The 21,464-nt window shown below is 40.8% G+C and overlaps 1 protein-coding gene across 2 annotated transcripts in view; it reads right to left on the reverse strand.

Annotated features, from left to right (window-relative positions):
- The window catches only part of NPAS2 (neuronal PAS domain protein 2), a 92,931-nt gene that overhangs the window by 47,592 nt on the left and 23,875 nt on the right, over positions 1 to 21,464 (reverse strand). For both annotated transcript variants that reach the window (XM_019525428.1, XM_019525427.1), the window contains 5 exons: positions 18,694 to 18,814; positions 17,316 to 17,429; positions 7,180 to 7,298; positions 4,015 to 4,097; positions 2,212 to 2,318 (listed from right to left, as the gene is read on the reverse strand). In XM_019525428.1, the coding sequence (XP_019380973.1) occupies positions 2,212 to 2,318; positions 4,015 to 4,097; positions 7,180 to 7,298; positions 17,316 to 17,429; positions 18,694 to 18,814 (544 nt within the window). The remainder of the gene's footprint in view (positions 1 to 2,211; positions 2,319 to 4,014; positions 4,098 to 7,179; positions 7,299 to 17,315; positions 17,430 to 18,693; positions 18,815 to 21,464) is intronic.

Here is a 21,464-nt window from a genome sequence, read left to right on the forward strand (position 1 = left end):
GTCTCACTTGCCCCTAGCCAAAAAGCTATAGGAGTAAGCTAGACGGAGAGCCTGCGAGCAATCCCTCATCACCATAACTTGTGTAGCTGAGATCCTCCCACTGGGAGGCTATAGTAGACTCTCATAGGGGTGCCCGCCACAGTACAATGGACAGGTCTCCACCTTCAACTACACCAAGTCATTCACGGCTGGGAAAAAGGGGATCTCTCCTTCCAGGTGTGTAAAACCACCTGGGAAGAAACTATCATCATTGTATCTTCCCTGCCAGGTATGTAGATCAGTATCAGCATGTTTGCCTAATATAGGTCATATTAGCCAACTGCCCCTCAGGAATGACAGGGGGTGGGAATGCAGGGAGGGAGCCCTGTGGGCCCCCCCCATCTGGGCCCACTCCCCCTTTACCTCCTGCTGCTTGGGGTCCAGGCTCAGGCTGATCCGGCAGCAGTGAAGGAACAAGAGGAGTGGGCTTGGAGCTGATGGGGTTAGGGGGAAGTGGGGGTGGAGCGGGCCTGGGCCCAAGGAGGGTAGGAGCTGTGTCGGGTCAGGCCTGCTGCTCCCCCCCACATCAGGCCTGGGCCCACTCTTCCTCTCCCCACACTGCTACTGCTGTAGCACACCTGCTATTGCTCCTACCGCCACTGCATCATCCCATGTTGGGCCCTGCAGGCAGCGATGATGGAAGGGGGGAGTGGCAGGCTAAGTCCAGAGCCAGTGGCCTTGCCCTCCCTGCAGCATCCCGACCCCACTTCCCCCCGCACCGCTGCCATCACCTGCAAGGAGTAAGGGAGGCAGGGCAAGGCAAGCTCCGGTGGCATTGCCCCCCCGCTCCATCGTTGCCACCTGCAGGGAGTAGGGCAGGGGGCCAAGGCCAGCTTCTGGCCTCGCCCCCCCGGTCCACTGGCTCCGTTGCCCCCGCCTCTGCTCCACTGCCCCCATCTCCAAACCCTGTGTCCCCACCATCATGGCGGTGCTCCACCATGCCACCAGTTCCTGTTTGAATGCTTGTTCGCACTCTGATTGCCTGTTTGTCAGCCAATCAGAATGTGAATAAAGCATTACAGACAGACAGACTTAGACATTTATAATATTCGAGTGTTTTATAGTCATGCCCAGTGTGGGCTGCATTTAATCAGCTTCATAGTTGGTTTATGTTACTGAGCACATGCTGCTTTTGGCACCAGTTTAACAATTGATAATGTACTTAGTGAAGTCTCTTGTATGCAACTGTAAGACAAGGGGCTTTTCCCTGCCATGTTCATAGGGGGGAAAACCTCATCTTGTATTTGAGAAAATATGGTAATACCGAAACATGACAGATCAATTCTGTAAGTGTATATTTTAAAAAGGTTGCCTCATTTTAATATTTCTTCACTTAATGATGGGTATTTAAAAAAATTCTAATGTTTAAGTAATCATTGGTTTAAATACACATTGAACAGTACTACAGAGAAAAAAGAATCTGCAAGATTTTTACAAAGTCTGACCTTCCCCAAGACTGTTTGAGTTAATTCCAGTCAATTATTTACTAACAGAATGTGGGTTAAATCTTACATATCTTAATTAGACAGTGACTTCCAACAAGTATTTGTAAGAGTATAGGAAGAAGGATTTGGCCTTTTAAACTATAAACAACTTGGGGCCAAATTCTCATCAGTTCTACTCCACTCAATTCAAAATAATTTCACAAAGGCCAATTTACAGTTTTAGAGAAGAGGAATCTGCCTTTTGTCTGCAGGCTCTGTTCTCCCAAGTTTATACCTATCTTAGGCCTGGTATACACAATGTGCATTCCACTAGCAAAATTATGTGTATGCCCACACTTAGAGCTCCCCAATGCTGGCAGAGCCTCTTCTTTCTCTCAGTGGAGTAGCACCATCTCTCTGAATGAAAGAACACTTCCATTGCTCCTGCTCAGCAGCTGGCAGAAGGCATGTGTAGACACATCCAAGCTTTCTGTTGGCTGTGCAGCCTGCTTCTGCAGCTGAGGCTTCTAATGGTGCACATGGTGCCCTGTAAGTACAGCTGAAGAAACAGAACTGACTGTAGCCTCCAGAAGCTGTGCGTGTGTGTGTCCACTCCGCTGGCTTTCCTGTGGCAGCTGCTATCTGCAGAAACTTCTCAGTGTGTAGAAAAGGCCTTAGTTGGAGCTGCATTTTGCTGAGAACAGACATTCTATTTAATTCAAATGAACTGAGACTGTGCAGTACTTACAGTGTTCATGGCATCTTGCTAAGAGCTCTAGGTCATCTATATGATAATAGTCATAGCCAGAAGTACCCAGCACTTCAAAAGGCAAATATCCTATAATCGGTGGTGCTCTGCATATGGGCACAATACAAATTATTTAATAGAGAAAAATGGAACAAACAGCAAGGCTTGCTTGTTAAACTGGAAGTTCAAATAGACAGCAGGGCTGAACTCAGCTCTCCTTCACACATGCCAAATTCCCATTAAGGTCCAAGGGCAAAGTTTGACTCTCCTGTTCTGTGGGCAGACAGTCTGACTTTAGTTCAGTTCTCTGGCTGACTTCCACACCCACACAGTGACACATAGGCATCCAGAGGAGATAAGAACCAACTAGGGAAATACTGCTGAACTACTTGGGAGCAATTCCGCCTCCTTAGGATGGAAAACGTGACTTCACTTTCCATCACTTTCCCCCGGCAGGACTGTCATCAGAGGATGTCCCTGATGGAGGGAGGGAGGGACTCTTTGAGCTGAATTACAACTTAGGAGACAATCAGGGCCAGCTACGTCCCTTCCCACTTAGTGCCAGAGTTGGCTAGTAGCTCTGAAACAAAGCTGGCAGCCAGACAGGGACCGTGTAGACCAGTGGTGCTCAACTTCTAGCCCATGGGCCAAATCTGGCCTATGAGGCTATACCATCCAGTTGCCTCATAGGTCTATAAATATGGCAGTCTAAAAATTGTTATGGCTTCCAGAGCTGCAGCAATTAATGTTGTCACCACTTACCCATCATCACATTTCCAGCCCCATGGGGAGTTTTATGGGCCAGATGACATGGCCTCACATGCCAGATGATACCAGTGCATGGTTGGACTATAGCCGGATCTGATGCGTGGGGCCAGGCCAGCATGCTAGACCACACCTGCAGACCAATCCTGCACATTGACTCCATGCTGGATCCAGCCTGCAGACTGACTGCAGAACTGCTTTACCTAATACTGAGTCTTCACAGAACACCCAACTTGTTTTGAGGTGGTTGCTTTCTCTGTTTACCCCCTGTGCAGTGGGCTCCATTTCAGCTACTCTTGTCTGGGCAACAGCAGCTTCTACAGCTCTTATATGGGTAAGGGAGTGGCTGTTACTCACTGGGCTTGGACAAATGTATTTGCATAAGGTTTTCTTCCTTTCTAGGCCTTTGCAGAATCTGACCATGAAGTGTCTGAGCAGTCTGGGTATCTGCCTGTCTGACTGCTTCCAGATTGTTCAGTCCATCACAGCTTCCCTACATAATCCTCAATGCCTGAGTCAGTAGGTATTGCATGCAGACGCAATGGCTGAACTGGCTAATTTTTGTAAGACCTGTCTTCATGGCATATTTTTCTAAGACATGCATAGGTCACATAGCAAGAAATTAATCCTTCTGGCTCTTTATACCATTTTTCTACCTCATATTTTTGTTTCCTGGAGTGACTAATGGCATACTGTTTAAGAATATTTTTATGATTACAGATTACACTCCATTCTTTTGTTTAAAATAGATAAAAACTGACTGATCAAAAATACTCTGTGGAAAGTATAAACAGCATTTGTGTAAAATAATTCATGAAAAAAGAAGATGCAGAGAAAACTATCTAGTTCCAGTCAAGTGAAGTCAAATTGAAATTAAACATCAGCCTTTGTAAGTACTTTAGTGGTAACAGTGCTAATAATCCTTTTTCTTCAAACTATTTCAATGTGAAGTATAATACTATTTGACAGAATCTGACTCATGAATATATGAGTAAATAGATACAAAACAAGATCAAGCATGTTTTATTTCCTACAAACCTGTGATCCAGAAACAAAAATTTCCATTCTAGACTATGTCTTGAAGTAAACTCCTCCAAAGGTTCTTCAACTATGCACATTTCCTGTATTGCAAAGAAAATCAACTGATTGAATGTTGCCTTCATCTTTCTGCTTCATCTGCTTTTTGTTAAATATAAGAATGCAGTATGGTTGAGAAATAAAATAAAACAGACAATGCAGATATTGACCAATAATGCTGAACACTGAAAGTCTTATGGAAATATTAACTGATACTAAAATTATTGCAAAGACTGAAAGAGAATTTTTAAAGTGCATGCAAAATTAATCATCCTAGAATACTCTATATTGTAAGGACTAATAACATTTTAAAAGCATCATACAACCATACAGATATTAAGAGCTTAGTTGCTGCATTGTAACAGGGCTCAGAGCAAGAGATGGAGCTCTCATACCTCTGCACCAAGGGGCATCATGCTTCTGAAAGGCATGCTGCCTCCAGAAGCCCTCCAGCTACACAGCTACCAGTACTCCCTTTGAAGAAGAAGCAGTGCACACCCCTCTGGATTTAACTGAAGTGCTCATAGCTGTAAGGTCTGAACATTTTGCAACCCTAACACATGCTTTCTCCCAGCCTCCCTCTGAGTTGGGGAAACATTACTGTTGCCATTTTACAGTTGGGAAACTGAGGCATGAAGAAAATAAATGCTTTGCTACAAGGGACATTTGTAGTTGAACATGGATGTGAACCTGCATGTCCCCAGGCTAAGATCACCGTCCAAATCACCAGACCATCTTACATGGGGACAGATCTAGAGGCTGTCCCTCTCAGTTACAGAGTACAACCACTGCAAATGAAACTAGGCACCTGCATTGGTAGATTCCTTTCACCTATGGTAGACTCTCATCCAACCCCACATGCTCTTCTGTCAGAGCCAGGGGCTAATCACACCCTTACTTATCAAGCCCACCACGCTTAGCAGCCAGTGATAATAAAAATTAGGAAACATATTAAAGTGCATAAGAAAAGAAAATCCCTGGCATAGAGGGAGTGACCACACTAACAATATCGATAATTATTAATTATCTGGGGGGTGCAGGGGTGGCACACGGTTATTTCTGGAAGCCCTGTGCACTGGGAGTTCCTGGAACTTCTCATTCTTTATACAGCTCTGTATCTGCCACCAACCCATCTCCCCTCTCTGTTCCAGAGACAGCCTATCACTCCTCCATTCCTCCCCTCATGTCAGTATGCCATAGTCCCCTCTCTGCCACATTCCAGGGGCTCTGTGTGTTTCCCTTAGCACCATCCACCCTGCCCTCACCCCACCACAAATTTAGATGTTCCAGGAAATTCCCCATTCCTTCCTTTCGTCCATAGCAGGGTCCCATATTCTTCCCCTTGCTAGGTGTCCTGTGGGCTCCTTCATACTCCCTACATTTCCTTCTCTACTAAAGTAGGGGTCTTGATGGTCAAATATGTTCATACCCATTTTTAGGGCGAAGCTGAAAGAGAGGTGTCAGCTAGCTTATCTCACGTCTCAGATTATTTCTCAGGAGTTCCTGGCTCCAAAGCCTTGTCCAGGTTACTTGGAACACACTGCCCATCCCTCACCCTCTACCAGAGTCCCCGATTGTACTTCCTTGCAGAGGGGCAGAGGTTGTTTGCCTCACAGCCCATTCCTTGCCAGGGCTCTTTGTGCCTGCTATGACCACTTACTTCCTTCTCCATGTGCCCTACCCATTTCACCTTCTGCTACATGCCAGCAGCTCTGTGCACACTCCCATTCTCATTTCTTTTGTACCTTAGATTTAAGTCAGTCAAAATGGCAAGGCTTTAAACTAGGAGGAGGTGAGGTGGGGGGAACCGTGGGCATGTCTACACAAGACACTAAAAGCGCAGTAGACTAATTCTACTGTGCATTAGCATGTCATGCCGAAAGCCATGCTAATGCGCAGAGGAATACCTACTGTGCATTAGCGTTACTTAAAAGACTTACACCTGTGCTACTGTGCAGTAGTGCTGATTACTGCACATAAAGTTAGTACCTCTTACTACAGGTACTAAATTTAATGCACATGTTGACGGCCCCTGTTATGCTGTAAAGAGGTGGCTGCTGCCAGAGTCCACAGATTCTGTGTGTATCCATTTTCCCCTGCAGCTTTTTCAATTTTCACCAAAATCAATAGGTTTCTCCCCACTGATGCATAGGCTATTCCCTAACATCTTGGAATTGATCAGATGCAGCATTCAGAAGTTATTACATTACACAGTGACAAGCAGAGACATGCCAGCAAGTTGAGTGGCCAACCTTACTGCGCTCTGCTAATCAGAAACGTTAAGTGTTTTTGTACTCATTTTACAGAGGAAAACTGAGATGCAAGATCTGGATTACACTAATTCCCAAGCACTGGACAGGAATGACATGTATGTCATGTTAATGAAACATTATGGATGATATGTTAATTACACAGAAGTAAGGATGTTTATGGTTAAGGTCTCCATGAAAACCTTAAGTCTAGTCTCTGCTATTAATACGAATGCTTCTCTATTACATTTTATGAGAAGTTAACTCCATTACCCCGAGGAGATGACACTTTGAAGGTAGTGGTATGAATCAGTTAGAGATGCATTTAAAAATCCCTGTGCAGTGTTAGAGTCCAGCTGAAAGAACAATGTTGTCATATGGGATTTGTCTCAATTACATTTCTTAACCTCCTAACCTCAGGAGGCCATCTGAGGCAGCAGCTCACATTTATCAGCTAAAGAGCCACAGTGACAAGAGTTTGTCTAACTACACTATTACTCCTGTTTTCAGAAGTGAATTTCCTAGTTTCATAAAGGCAGAGGAGAAAACTGGGACCACTTGCACCCAACTGCCCAACTGAGAGCACAGTGTCAGCTCTCTGCATTCTGTCCCTTACTTGTACTTGGGAAACCTGATCAGGACATGCCTCATTAATACTTCCTAACACCCATGTGACAATCCCCAATTGGAATTTTCAGTGCAAGGGACATCATCTTCATGAAACATGGGACAGACTGATAATCCTATGTCTTGTATTAGATGTTGACATATTAAATGTAAACTTCCTACATTCTGACCACTTGAAATCTTACTTGTACAGAGATTGAAAGCATATAGAGCATCCCTAAGACTCATGTCCACCTGCACAGGTGCTTACCTTTAAAAACTGAGGTGTTGCCAGTCGAACGGTAGCAACAAAACAAACTTGTTTTCCTGGTGGAGTTCTATAAGCCTTTGAGACAGCACTGTCAAAGCCATTACAAGTGGAATTAGGCACTGGGAGAAGAAAAGCAAGATACAGTCATTTGACTTATCCAAATGACCCTCAGTGGCTATTTTGCACATTTGGAAAGTCCCAGTACCACTCTTGTTCAGAAGGGCATCTTAAAACTTTTCAAGCTTATATTCATACATTTAAGCCTAAGTAAATTATGTTAGGCAGGAAGATATCAGCGCTCAACTCAAAGAATGTTACAAGTGAATTCTGATCAAAAACAAGGCCAATATTTATTACAGTACATTACACAGATTACTGGAAAGAAAGCCCATGCATCCAAATGTTTCTTTTCCCAACTCTCAGTTAAAATACATATTTCAGTGTGCATATTGCTTTACTTGTACACAGCAGAGGAAAGGGGCTATCTATGTAAGGGTGTTATAGAAGTCATTAGAGACAACGCCTTTACTGCTTTTGTGGGGTTGGCAGAAAACATTCATGATTCCAACATTTATAATTCTGTTCACACTTAAGGGAAAATGGCCCAGCAGTGCCAAAGTGCGAAAATCATGATTATTTTAAACAAAAGGTAATTCAGGGTCTAGAATACAATGCAATCCCAGCCCTTAGAATTAAGACTTTTTTGAACAACCCTAGCCCCTTGTCTCTTAGAATAGTGGACTGGGGGAGGCCTGGCTACAATCTGGTTATGTTGGCCCATTATCTTTATCTGTCATAACTCAACAGATCTTCTATCATGCTCTGGTTGCTCTGTTACCTGCATGACCTTTGTGCCACAGAAGTGGCTTGCCAAGTTGTTCTGCTACCTATAACTAGCGTGTGATCCCAGTGTACATTAATCTCACAGAGCATGAAGTCTGGCTGCTCAGACCACCTACAGTCACGTAAGGTATACTCTGAATTATGCACTGTGGAATTAAAATTCTGCTCTCATGGATGTCAATGTGAGCATGGTGAACTTCAGCAGGAACTGGAATGGGACCCGCTCCCTGCCCTGTCATCTCCACTTTCCAACTGATCAACTCCTATAAAATATAGAGCTGCTTCTGCAGAGCAGATGAGGTGATGAGGCAAAATATGACCCTGCTCTCAGTATGGCACTAGAGCCCATGTCCTCAAGTGTTCCACATTTCATCTCCCATCTGTACCACTCTGCAGAGGGACAGTGTGCCCCTTTATGAGGAAAGGCTGCAGTGAAGCCTTATTTTGTATCTTAGTGAGTACAAATACTTCACTAGCATTTTTTATTTTGGGGTAGCTACTGTACTGGCTTTTTATAATGGACTTCATTTCATAGGCATGAGGCACACAGACTTGAATATTAAGCCAATTTAACACACACACTTTTGGAGTCCAATTGAAAATATGGTAATGCCATGTGCACCAGGATATAGATAATAAGAATACGAGAATGAGAGACAGAAACGTAAGTAATCTGTAGATAGTTCATATCTGTGATTAATCAGTTCAGACCATTGTGGGACCTGGCCAGAGCAGTACCAAAGGGAGGAAAAATTATACATTTGAGAAAGTACTACAGATGTGAACATTTTTATAATTTATAAAACATCTCTAGACATGAAATATCCTGTGCCTGAGCCTTGAGGGCATGATTGACTAGATATTAAGATAAAAATTAGGGGCAAAATTTTCCTCCTTTCATAAGCAAGGCATGCTGTTCCTCCTGAGACTTCCTAAGAATTTGTAGTTCAAGTTTGCTGCTGGGTTTATGTGCATATATAGGAGCTTCTATGGGATTAATATAAAAGGGGAAAGAAGAGGAGGAACTGTAGGAAAATAGGAAACTGCCTAAGCAGCAATTTGCATTATTCTGAAAGGGCATTATGAGGCCCTGTACTATATAGCATAACTCCGTTGATTTTAATAGACTGCTCTGTTGAAAAGTCAGTGGCATTTTATACACCTATATGAATGGCACTGTAAAAAAATATTTCTAGAAGTACTGGATTATACCATGAGCAGTCACATTTGAAGTCAACAGGACCATTCCCAGTAAACATCTCTAACTCCAGTAACCAATGCTTGCAGGATGGAAACATACAGGCCAAAATGGCCAAACTTAGCTTTAAGAGGGAAAGGTTTTGTGAGTTCTTTTATTGCACCAACTGTGTAGCTGGGAGAAAAGACTGACAAGCTTTTGGGCACAAAGTACACTTCTTTAAGGGATCCTCTTGTCAACTTTATCTCCCAACTGTACATTTGGTTCCATAAAAGATATCAGAAAGAAACCTGGCCCTCTTGTATATTTCCTGGATCATATTGGTTACAACACCACTCCAACCCTATTACAAATTTAAATAAGCATCCAAAATAGAGGTGTAACAAGTAAAACTGCTTAGTGAGCTTAATAGCTTGTGGGAGGCACATGCTCAGAGAAGAAGATAGGACAGCAACATTGTAGCACTAAAGAGCAGAGCTAGAGTTTTCACTTAAGGCTGTTTAGTATGAAGAAATAAAAATCAGAGATAACATATATGATTCTACAAAGAGACAAAATAGGGCCCTATATGTTGCATTTACAAAATAGAAGAGAACACTGTATTCCCAAAAGGAAAATGTAATACAGATAGAACAAGAATTACATACTGTAAACCTGTCTACCAAATTTGGGATTTGACCAATACCAGTGTTGAACTTAGGTACAGATATAATAGTTGGCAGGTGTTTTGCCTCTGAGCTGCTATCAACAATAGTTTGGGCACCATAGTCATTTCCCTTTGATAAAATCCAAGCAGTTAAAAACTACTTAACTGGAGAACTGAGATGGATCTACAGGGGCACTGACAATCTGTAAATTACATTTCTGTCTGAAACTAATAATTACTATAAGTGAAACAAGTTAGCAAAATTACTTTTCTCCCTTATTTGGTCATTTTGTTTTGTGCATTTGACAGCTCTTTCTGTAGTTTCACTTTTCCTTTGTATTCAGTCAGGTTTTTTTCTTTATAGGCATTTATAAATAGAAAAACCTGCTTATTGAAATTAATTGATATTTCACTGAAATTTTAGGACATACTACTAAAAACGAGCCCTGAAAAAAATCAGACTTTTAAATTATTAAAATCTCAGCACCACAAAATAAATATATATATATTTTAAGTCCTCCTAGGATGATCAGAATCACTTACATTCTTTTGGTAAAGGCTTAGAGGTGGTGTTTCTGATATTTCTACAGAACACTGATCCAACTAAAAATGATCTGTAAAGCTATATGTTAATGAAGTTGGGATGTACAAAACTAGAACAGGGCATGAATGTAGAACTGTGTGCTTTGGTCAGAAAGCCTGTGACCTAAGAATGAAGGTGACAGTAGTTAATTGGAGTCAAAGAAATAGGTCAACATGTATTTCACTCTTAAATATAATGGACAAAAAATTCTAAATAGAGAATGATGAGGTTGTGATACAAAGTTAAAGACATAATCAGAAGGATGAAATAACCACCATATATCAGTTAGGTGATACACCTTAGAGTGGGTGTAGTAACTTCTGTGTCTATTTAAAGCTTCACAGTAATTCTTCTTCTAAAAAGGTTTCAATTCACCTCCAACTACAGCATAAGAAGGGTGAAATCAGGACCATAAATATTTGGGGCAGGGATGTTAAAGCTTTTAAAAAACCCCGGAGTCCCCAGATCCATGTAAGAAATATTTATATCTGATTACCTTATGCGGAGTGAATGAGAAAGATTTATGAATAAAAAAAGCTTGATTGCCTAGTTGCAGCAGCCAGTCTACCACTCTTCTTATTTTAACTTAAAACTTTGGAGATCATTTAGATATATATTTTGTACAACTGCAGTTCTTTGATTTATGCTCTTTGAAGCCTTTTTCTTTTTTTCATTTTTTTATTGCTAAAGTCTATTAACATGCAAAGAACCAGACTTAGGATACCATGCCAAACACACTGAACACAATTTGATTGTAAGAATACAATCAAAGGCAACCAAAATAAGAATAAAAATACCCTAAACAAATAAATAAGGACTCCAAATTAATAGAACATACATTAATATCAAAGAATCTATAGATATATATTGTGAAAATGCTGAAAAATACTGGTTAACTTATTTTAAAGACAAATGGGGCTAAGTTCCAATATCTGAGAGTGAGCAATGTTTCCTTCTTACTTTACAGCCTTGCTTGTTTTGCTGCTACTCATCTTCTCCTTTTCTTCCTCCTGTTCTCCTGAACTCCTAAAGTACCTTGAAATAAGATTATAGCTCTTTAGGGCAAAGACTGTGTGTTTCTGCTCAAATGCCTAACACACACCTAACATAATGAAGATGGATTGTGTACTGGAGCCTCCAGGTACTACTGTAATGTTAATAATTTTTTATAATGATAATAACTATGAGACATGACAATAATATCATGTCTCTTCCTTTTCTGAATGTCAGATGTATCTTTAATCAAAACATTAATTTCAATGAGATTATTCTTGTCAGATTTTCCCACACACAAATTAAGTAAAATGAAAACCAGTTCCTTCCCTAAACAAACTCTTTTTCTCTTAAACAAGAATCAGACTGATCTGATTGCTTTGGGTATTGAAAAGAGTTTTTTCTCTTGATATATTAACTTCCTTGCTTGTTATGTCTATCTCTAACAGATATGTCAGCTAAAAGTAGAGTATTTCCTATTTTTAATACTCTACGAATAGATACTTCCAGAATTTTCTGTATAATTTGGGCTCTAAAAATACACATTTTTAAATTCCACTCAAATATTTAATGATCGTTTCAGGTATTTACTTGATCAGCAACTCTTTTCAGATAACAAATAGTTCTCCCCGAAAAAGGAAAGCTTTAGGCATTTGAATCAAGTAGCAGATCTAAAACTTCAAAGGTGTTTGTTCTCCTGTCAAAAACAGTTAAAAAATGGAATTCTATTTTTTCTCTCACATACTTTTTCCCTTTCAGGATTTTTTACAATTGATTATACTAGCTCAAAGATCAGGACTCTTGAGGAAGGAAGATCCAACGACAACACTTGGATATTTAATTGCCATAGACTTTTTTCTGTTTGGAAAACAACTTGCTTAGTAGTTAAAGAGAGAAAAGATTCAGGCCATCCTTCTCATCATCTGTGCAGGCTTCCTTATCAGATTTAGACAGAGAAACTGCTTTGTAAGTTAATTCTTTTTAAGTTCATTTGTTTTCTTGATTTTGGGAGTTTAAATTCTATATAATCTTTTTGGTGGATCTCTGTTATTATCCTCTTTCCCTCCCAGAAAGTCAGATGCAAGAGATTGCATTCTTAACTGCTAATGATAACATTACCCTTGCATTACCCTTTCCCTTAATGTATCATTGATCAAAAGATTCTGATGATAACTCTGAGTTCCATTAGACAGTTGTGTATCTTCACCACACTTGTTAAATGTAGAATATAGGAAAACCTTTTATTAACGGAACTAGTCTGAAGCACTTTGAACCTGAAATCTACCAGCACATTACTGGGAGATCTTTCTAGTTACAAAACTAGTAAAAACCTATTCTTTGTTTTGGAAGTAAATAGGCTTTTCCAGTCTACAAAAAATGAAAGAACGCCTTCTCCTTTTCCTCACTGTACTAAACAAGTTAAGTAGACCAGTGTTCCAGCCACAGATGTCCAGTGTTTTGGTTCCTATCCTTCAGCCACCACTCAGGGAGCAAGTGAGTACAAAATCCAGGTTACTATCCAAGTTTTTCTAATTGAAAATTAATGAAAAAATACAATGGAAACCTCTGAGCTGGCAGAACAGCTCTCATGCTTCTGAGTTTGCAGAACTCATCAGCTGTTCATACAATTACTCTGTGCAGCTTGAGGGTTATTTTTGCAGTATGGCAACACTCACTTGAGCTAGACTAACCTGAGAGGAGTTAACTATAGTTCATCAAACCTGAGTTAAATCTACAGTGAAGATGTAGCCGCAGGTACACCAACCCCAGTTGTATCATAAAGGGGCAGAGCATGGCTTCCTGTAATAAAGGTTTTGGCTTTGGTTCTCATTAATTCCCTCCCAGGAAAACACTTTATAACTTTGCTGCCAAGGAACCTGTCTCACTACAGCAAACCCCAACAGCCCTGGGAGAATGAGATTTTCAGAAGAGTGACTACAGGTCCTAGGCTATATTAATGTGGCCAGGTAACTTCCATGAGGTCTCATGTGCATCTCCCTGTTTTGACTTTAACACTTTGCTTTAGCGGCTTGAGGCAAGTTGCCAGGGAGACACTTGAGCTTCCCTACCCTATACAGGAAGAGAGACCTATATGCAGATGGGTGGACTTAGAGGCGTATAATCTGGTGCACTGAAAATAACTGTGTCTGTTGGGCACCCTGTTAGACATACAATATCTGCATTATCTTGGACAGAAGTGTCTCCATGGCATCTTACTGTTACAACACAAAAATCAAAAGGTGGAGATCTAAATAGCTGAATAAAGGCATGTCTACACATTGCCCTATGGTGATGTAGCGATGTGCTACATTGCCATACAGCATGCTATGGTGACTTAGCAATCACGTGGGTCTGCATGGTTGTTAATGACGTAGCAGCAAAATCTAACCGTGTACTGTGTGCACGGCGCAGTAAGGGCAGTTACTACGTCATGCTTTAGTACTTACAAAAGGAAGTACTAAAGCATGGTGCCATAGCAATGCCGCTGTATGGCAACATGTAGACATGCCCTAAGAGACTTACCTACACCAGTCTCACTGAAATTAGTAAAAGTGTGAGCAGTGTGAGAGCTCTGTGAGCCAGTGAGCAGTCTAACTGGCTTTGACAACTTCAGGCTTTAGAATTAGACAATTCAAACTCACCTCCACAAGGCGTTATGGCATACATGTTTGTATGCTGCCCAGAACACAGGAACCTTCAGTTGTCAGCCACGGTGTGTAGGAAATGCTGTGGTATAGATTATTAATGATAATAAATGCAACTTTGACCCTAAGAAACAGACACTGCAGGGAAAGTCACATTAAAGGAATGTGTGGTACCAGAAGAAAAAGTAGTAATGTTTTTGGTAAAGAAAAGAACTGCTATAGGAAGAATGGGAGGAAAAATAAACCTAATAAAACCTCCACAACATTAGTGAAAGTTAAGTGGAAACGAAACAGGGAATGGATGTGTCACACTATCCTATCACGAATGTGCGTGTTGCTATGTTAATTGGAACTCAGCAATTCCATATTCTGACCAGATACAGCCTGCGTGGGATAAACTATCTCCCCCCAATGCAGGGGATCTCATGTTAACATAGTAAAGTCATGAGGTCAAACTGCATCCAGTGAATATTTCCCAGAGTAAAACAAAACAAGCTGCTAGGTCAGACGTGGCATCAAGTGACTAGAAAGAACAACAGAGATTTTTACTTAGAGAAGAACATCCTGTATCCAGTTCCCAAGTGCAAAAACACGCTCACACTTCTACCACTGTGAAATACTACCAGAAAAATCATTCTTGAATACATTCATGAGGAGTCATTTCCCACCAATTAAGCTTAATTTGCAGTCTCTTCCCTTCTCCCTGGCAGAGTGTTTTTATATTGCTAGCTTAATCTTTCTCTCAACAGCACCTTTGAATGGCAGGGTCTCGGGCCAGCAGGTCCTGTGTACACTACAAGAGCACTGCAGTGCAAGTCTTTGGAATGTCTCTCTCCTCTCATTCTTCACACCAATCTTTCCTGGATATTCTGTTCAGAAGTGCTGCCATCGCACCTTGCTGAGGTGCCAACTTGTGGTTGGCAGAGAAAGAAAAAAGGGAAACTGACTTGAAAACCAGTATTTATTTGATTGGAAAATAAAGAGCAAATTACCCATTAGACCAGCAGGTCACAGCTCTAACATGAGTCACAGAACAGTCTTCAGTGGGCCACGGCAGCTGTTGTGTTTCCCCTATACTCTTGCTTAGAAAGGGTTGAGTGAACGATGCCAACCAAAGCAGCATCCATAGCTATCTCAGGGCCTGAACACAGCAGGAAACCCACTACACTTCTGCTTGCACCCAAAAACTCAGAGCTGCCAGGTCCTCTGACAGACTGAGAGGCTAACTACACTCACAAAGAGAAAGCTACATTTCTTCTCTTGTCCCAATTCCTCCCCCCAGCCCTGAGATAAGGAAGTAAGAATCTAAGAGATACAATTTAACCAAGTAGAGCTAACAGCAATCCACATACAATATCAACAGGGCCTGAGCAGTGCAGAGACAGAGAAAAAGTTTAACAGGAAGAAAAAGAGCAAAATATTTAGAGAAAGAACAATGCACAATACAGAGAAACAACAAAAAGAAAATACACCATAAACCATAACTCAAAAAGATTATAAATGGTGCACTGACAACCTGGATCCAGCATCCACTGAAGTCAAGGGATACGCTTTCAGAGGGGGAAAAAAACCCCTTCCAGATTCACTTTAACTGCATCAGACTAGGGAGATGATTGAAGGGACACATTAAAAAACAAAAGCTTTCTTTCCCCTTAACATTAAGCCACCGGCCTCCTGAAGAACTATGTTTATGTGTTTAAAGTCATGAAAAGGAAAAAAGAGAGCAGTCTTGGAGTCATGCATGAAAAAAGGCTGTGAATCCTTGAAGGAACTGAAAAAAAATCCCCAAGTAGGGGCCACCATCTGAAAACAAGCTCCTGTTTTAGAAAGCTATCTAACTTAGCTTGTGTTTCTGTCGTTCTGCTAAATTCCGCTCCATTTAGCACAGGAAAAATAATCAAACTAGAAAACACTAAGCTAGTTACAATTTTACATAAACACATTCAAATATTGCATGAAACCGAGTAAGAAATATATATTTACCCAAATGGAATGTATGTTTCCATTTTAGTTATGTGGATTGAGACCAGAAAGTTAAATGGGGGCAGGGAAGCCTGTTTTTTCTGACTGCGGCATGTAGCTTTTGGAAAGCCTGGTGAGGAATGTTTGCTGAGGATGACCTATTTGGAACAATCCCAGCAACTTTTGAAATGCCATTCTCTGGTGTTCAATCAGGCAAGTATCTAAGGCAAACTGAGATGGGCAGAAGCAGAGGAAGTAATAAAGGAGAGCTGTAATAAAGGAATGTTTCTTTTCTGTTTCTGAATAGCAACCTGTTTATTAGCACAGGTCTGATAAAAATCTGTTTGTCATCCCTCGGAAAATTATCTCCTCAGTACAACTGCACCATGCTATGACTTGTGGAATGTAATTCTGCTCCCCTTGTTCTATGAATACAGGTACTATGGCTTGGATGGAAAGGAAAATGGGACAATTTCAGATTTTTTCATCTTTTCTGAGGTCCTGAGGGCCTCCACTACTACTGACATCAATGGGAGTTGAGGGTGCTTGATGCCTTAGAACTGCTGCTCTGCTTTATGCTCCCTGCCCTATCTGTCACTATGCTGCCTGGCCCCCTCCTCTGTCTCTTGCATGCCACCCACAGAGGCTGTCCATACCTCTTGTGGCACCTGGGCTGCAGGTTGGCAACCCTTGTTTTAGAGGATCTGGCCTACGTGCTTTAATGGCCCCGGCAACAGCCTCTCTCAAAGGAGCATATCCAAATATTGTTGGGATTTTTAGGAGCCCAGGGTATCATACACTATATCATGTGGGACTAAAATACTTCCAAAAAAACCCATCCCTCTACCACAAGCAAAGGTTTTTTAGTTTTTCAGCTCTGGAACTTGCCTTGACTCCAATTTTAGTTAAGTCAGAGGCAAACATGAATTTAGTGATCTTGTTTTTGACTTCAGTTAGCATTAATCAGCACAAACACAGTGGCCTAAAACCATTCACCATTGGGCAAAGCTAACTGATACTAGGCCAGTATTATCTAAGATCCTGGCTTAGAAATGAAATGCAATGAGAAGCAGAGTTCACACAGCCCCCTACTTTATGATATACATCTGGCTCTTACTAAACAGCTGCTAGCTTCCACATGAACTGACATTTACTTCAAACTGGTAACTGTAAACCTTCTGGTTAAAAGTCTCTGTGCTCTATGCAACTACACATATTTCTACATAGCTAATGCTTAGTAACATTTATGCAACAATTAAGGCTTACCATTGCTGTAAGACCGAAAATTTCCTACAAATTTTATGTATTCATATGTTGGAAATTCCTTTGGATTCAAACTTCCTCTCAGAAGATGACAATAAAACTCTAATTCATTGTCAGCTGATTAAAAGAAAAAGAAGAAAACATAATTATGCTATTTAAATTCAACATAATGGAGTCTTTTGGCTCTTAACCTGCAACTGGTAGCAAGCAAGCAGATTGCTTCACCTGCTCAGATGCCCACTGAGACTGCATTGTAAAATGCAGGATTGGAGCCTTTGTTAGAAGATCTCTTTCCTGAAATCAGATGATTCATTGTGTCCCCTGGATATTTCTCAGGACAGACTGACAGAGCCCTGACTCCGTCATCCATTATACCCATTTTACCAATGCACTTCCTTAGCATGACATGGTATACTGTGGCAGAGAATTGGAGCTCTTACTACAGATCCTTTACTTGTTTCAGTTTTTCTTTTCAGAATTCATAGACATTTCTTACATCTTGCTGGAAAGTCTTTGTTTTCTTAAATATATGTTTAAGTAATTTGGGGTTATTATCTGTCAGGTAGCAGAGCTGTGTAGCTGGCCTTGGTAAGGCAAGTGTCTACAAACTAGAAGGGTCTGGGTAATGGTCATAATTTCTAGTTCTCACAGAGCCCTCATGCCTATCTAGCCCAATGGTACCTGGGGATAAAGGCAGTCAGAGTATGGTGTTAACCATACCACTTCCTTCTTGTACCAAGGTTAAAGAAAAAATGGAGTTTTACCTCCACTGCGTTAATGGCCTGTAAATGGGACACCTTTGCCTTTATATATTAGTTGGGGGTTTTGTACAAAATAGAAAAAAAATTATATATATTTTTTTATCTTGTTTCCTGTTTTCTGCCTCTCCTGTCTACTGCTAATTCAGCAGAGACAAGTGAAAAGACAATTATTGAAAAATACATTAAATTATAAAAACATATGGAGATTTTACACATATGTTTCAAATGTAATAGAACACCACATGAATCATTAGCAGGTCTGTGAAAACAGTCTTGCTTGAATAAGTTGAAATATCAACTATAATGTGATTTGTCTGAGCTGAACTTTTCTAAATAAACCCTTGCCAAACCTTTTTTTCTCAGCTCACTCCAAAGCTAAACTCTTTTATAATTAACGTAGCTGCAAGGAGTCTTGTGCTGGTAAAATAAATGTAGCGAGTCTCATTTAAAAACTGAACAGCAGGACCATTCTCAGTGGCATAATTTGTTTAAAAATGAAAGTATATACGAAGTTCTTTCTGACAGAATATTCATATCAATGTATCACATAAAGACTCCTTTTAAAGGAAAAATCATGGACACTCCACTGTTTTCATTGGGAACAATAACATTAAACTTACTTTTTAGGTAATCTGAGGAGGTGGAATCTGTCATAAGCACACAAGAAGATAATATTTTATAAATTTCAGAATGTTCCTGCTCTGGGAGGAAATTTAACAGATTCTGATCCATGACATCACACTGTGAAGAAAAAAGAAAGAAGATACAAAACATCAAGACAAGGAAAAAAAAAGTGTCATTTACAGTTATGCCAACCTGCCACATCTGTGATTCCTCCTGGCTTAACAAGGACTGAACTGACTTGAGAACAAGCTGGGGACCAGTTTTCAAAAGCAGCTGTCTTAACTGTGCATGAAAGTACACAGGCAAAGGGCCAGGCTCAAAGCTAGTGTAAATCAGATGGAGTCTTCCCACTGACTTCCAGGGATTTTTGATCAAATCTAAAATAGGTAACTAGGTTCACAAGTTAAGCAGCCATATCTTAAAACAGTGCCCTGTATAAACTTCATCAGCTATATGCTGAACATAAACTTCAGACACTGGGCAAAATTTCTCTCTACTATAATGCCACTGACTTTGGTCAAGTTGCAGTAGCCTTGATTTTGCTCAGTAGAATTAAACTCCAAGGGCATACCATTCCTAAGGAACCTGTCTGCTCACAAGATGGACTGCCCTGTCCCTGAATGAGTAGACAGGGAAGGTGTAGTAAGTCTCCTCCTGAGCAAAGCATAGTCACAATTGCAGGCTCTGAGCTCTGGAGATTAGAGGCACTTTCCTCCTTACTACCTTCAGGCATTCAAAGCAGCAGAAAGCAGACAAGGCTTTGTCCCTGCTACGCACCAGTCAGAGCAGGTTAAGTACACAGGATAGGTGTGGTACACCAGCCAGAGGGAAAATGTAGCATGCAAAGTCCCTCTGTATGCTTACATGTGTTTGAAGGGGGATTGTGCCTTTTGAAGTATTATACCTCCTTTCTGGACTGGCAAAGGCGTGTATGGCTACCATTTTGAGCTCTTACCTCAGCAGCACAACTAGGGCAGGACAACTGAGGCAGTTGCTGCAGGCACTGACTTGTGGGAGGGAAAGGGGTGGAATAAAACAATTGTCCCCACAGCTGCACAATCACGATGGCCCCCCAGTAGTAGCTAAAAGTCACTGCTGCCCCTGTGTGCTGCAGGCTGTCCCAGGGGCGCCCAGCTGTGTTGTGATGCCTCTGTCTTAGATGAACTAAAACCCTCTTTGGGCTAAATACTGAAGCACTTCAAATGATTGCACTTCCCTGTTAATTGCTGTGAACTTAAAATATTGTTGAACTCTATGATAAGTTGTACATGCTGGTGGAAAGACCACATTGCTATCTAGGAATGAAAGAAGGAGCACTGTCTATGGAAAAAGCTGCAGTGCCAGAAGGAAAAACATGAGCTTGCAAAGGGAAAATTCCTGCTGTATTCACCTGCAGTGAATTGTCTTTTTTTCCCTGGCTTCAGCTAGAAAAGTGACTAAAAAGAAGTGGTAAGATTAAGTAGTCCTCCTAACAGCTTTAACTTACATCCATGGTATTCTAGACAACCTCACACTGAGCTGGCATACTGACACAGCTTCACGTGTTGTGAGAAAGGCTGCTATCAGGCAGTATTTCATGTTGAAAATCTGTTAGCTTGATATGAAACTGGCAAGTTATTAATCATTATTATTTATTTATGTGTTTACTCAGATGGTGGTAGCACTCACCAGTGTGCTTTCCAAACATGCCTGCTGCTCTGCATGCAATCTACACTTAAGCTGGAATATGTATTGAAATATTTTGAAATAGAGTTTGAAAACCATATTGATACCATTTATACATACAGTATAATATAGTATAGTATAATATTCTGCCCTTGGCTGTATTAATTATATTTTTATTATTGCCATTATATCTATTGCCATTATAGCTGGATTTATACACAAACACACCCCTCCTTCACCCCCAGTTTATATGTATATAAAATAAACTGTATTATTTAATTCCACACGTATACAGGAACGTATAGATTGTGGTCTATGTTGAGTGATCTAGCGATGGAAAACAAACATGAGTCCTACCATATAGTAGAGCTATAGTCCTGGCTTAGCTGCTGACTCACCATGTGGACTTAAGAAGTCACTTTTTCTTCCATCTATTCTTCCTATGTAATGTGTAAATATTACCTATTGCTCTGGGGTACTGTAAATTATTGTCAATGCAAGGACTTCAACTCCTCAAGCATTACTGAATTGCTAATGGTTTTTACTCAGTAGTACATATAAAGCTGATGTAAAGCATCATAGCTGTTTGAATTCTGTGGAGCTGTAGCTATTTATACGAGCCAAGCATTTGGTTCTCCATATACAATTTAAAATGTATTATTAATGTTAACAATATTTTCTGATACATGATATGCCTAGGGTAGTCCTGTCCTATACATGTGACCTGTGGATCTCTTCTGCACAGCTGCAAGGGAATCTTCTATTGTTCTACTGTGGCTGAGTTTAGCTACGTGCCTTTGTGCCTGTCATTGGCATGGTATGTTGATGGGTTTCACCAATACACCACAGTCTGTCACACTGATTCTTCTGACCTGGCCACCCACTGGATCTGGTACTTAAAGACTATCCTGGCATTTATTCCACTGAGGAATGCCAACATTTTTTATGGCCATAAACAAATATAGAGAGATAGTTGGCAGTGCTTGTCTGAAGTCAGGCAGGGTAGATTTGCACCTTACAGACCACATTTAATTAATCTATAAGGTGCAAATAAACAAATATACCAATTTACATGACAATTTACATGTGTTTGAAGGGGGAT

The sequence above is a fragment of the Gavialis gangeticus genome, unplaced genomic scaffold (assembly GCF_001723915.1).
Source record: "Gavialis gangeticus isolate Ggan-Ray unplaced genomic scaffold, GavGan_comp1, whole genome shotgun sequence".
NCBI classification, from domain to species: domain Eukaryota; kingdom Metazoa; phylum Chordata; order Crocodylia; family Gavialidae; genus Gavialis; species Gavialis gangeticus.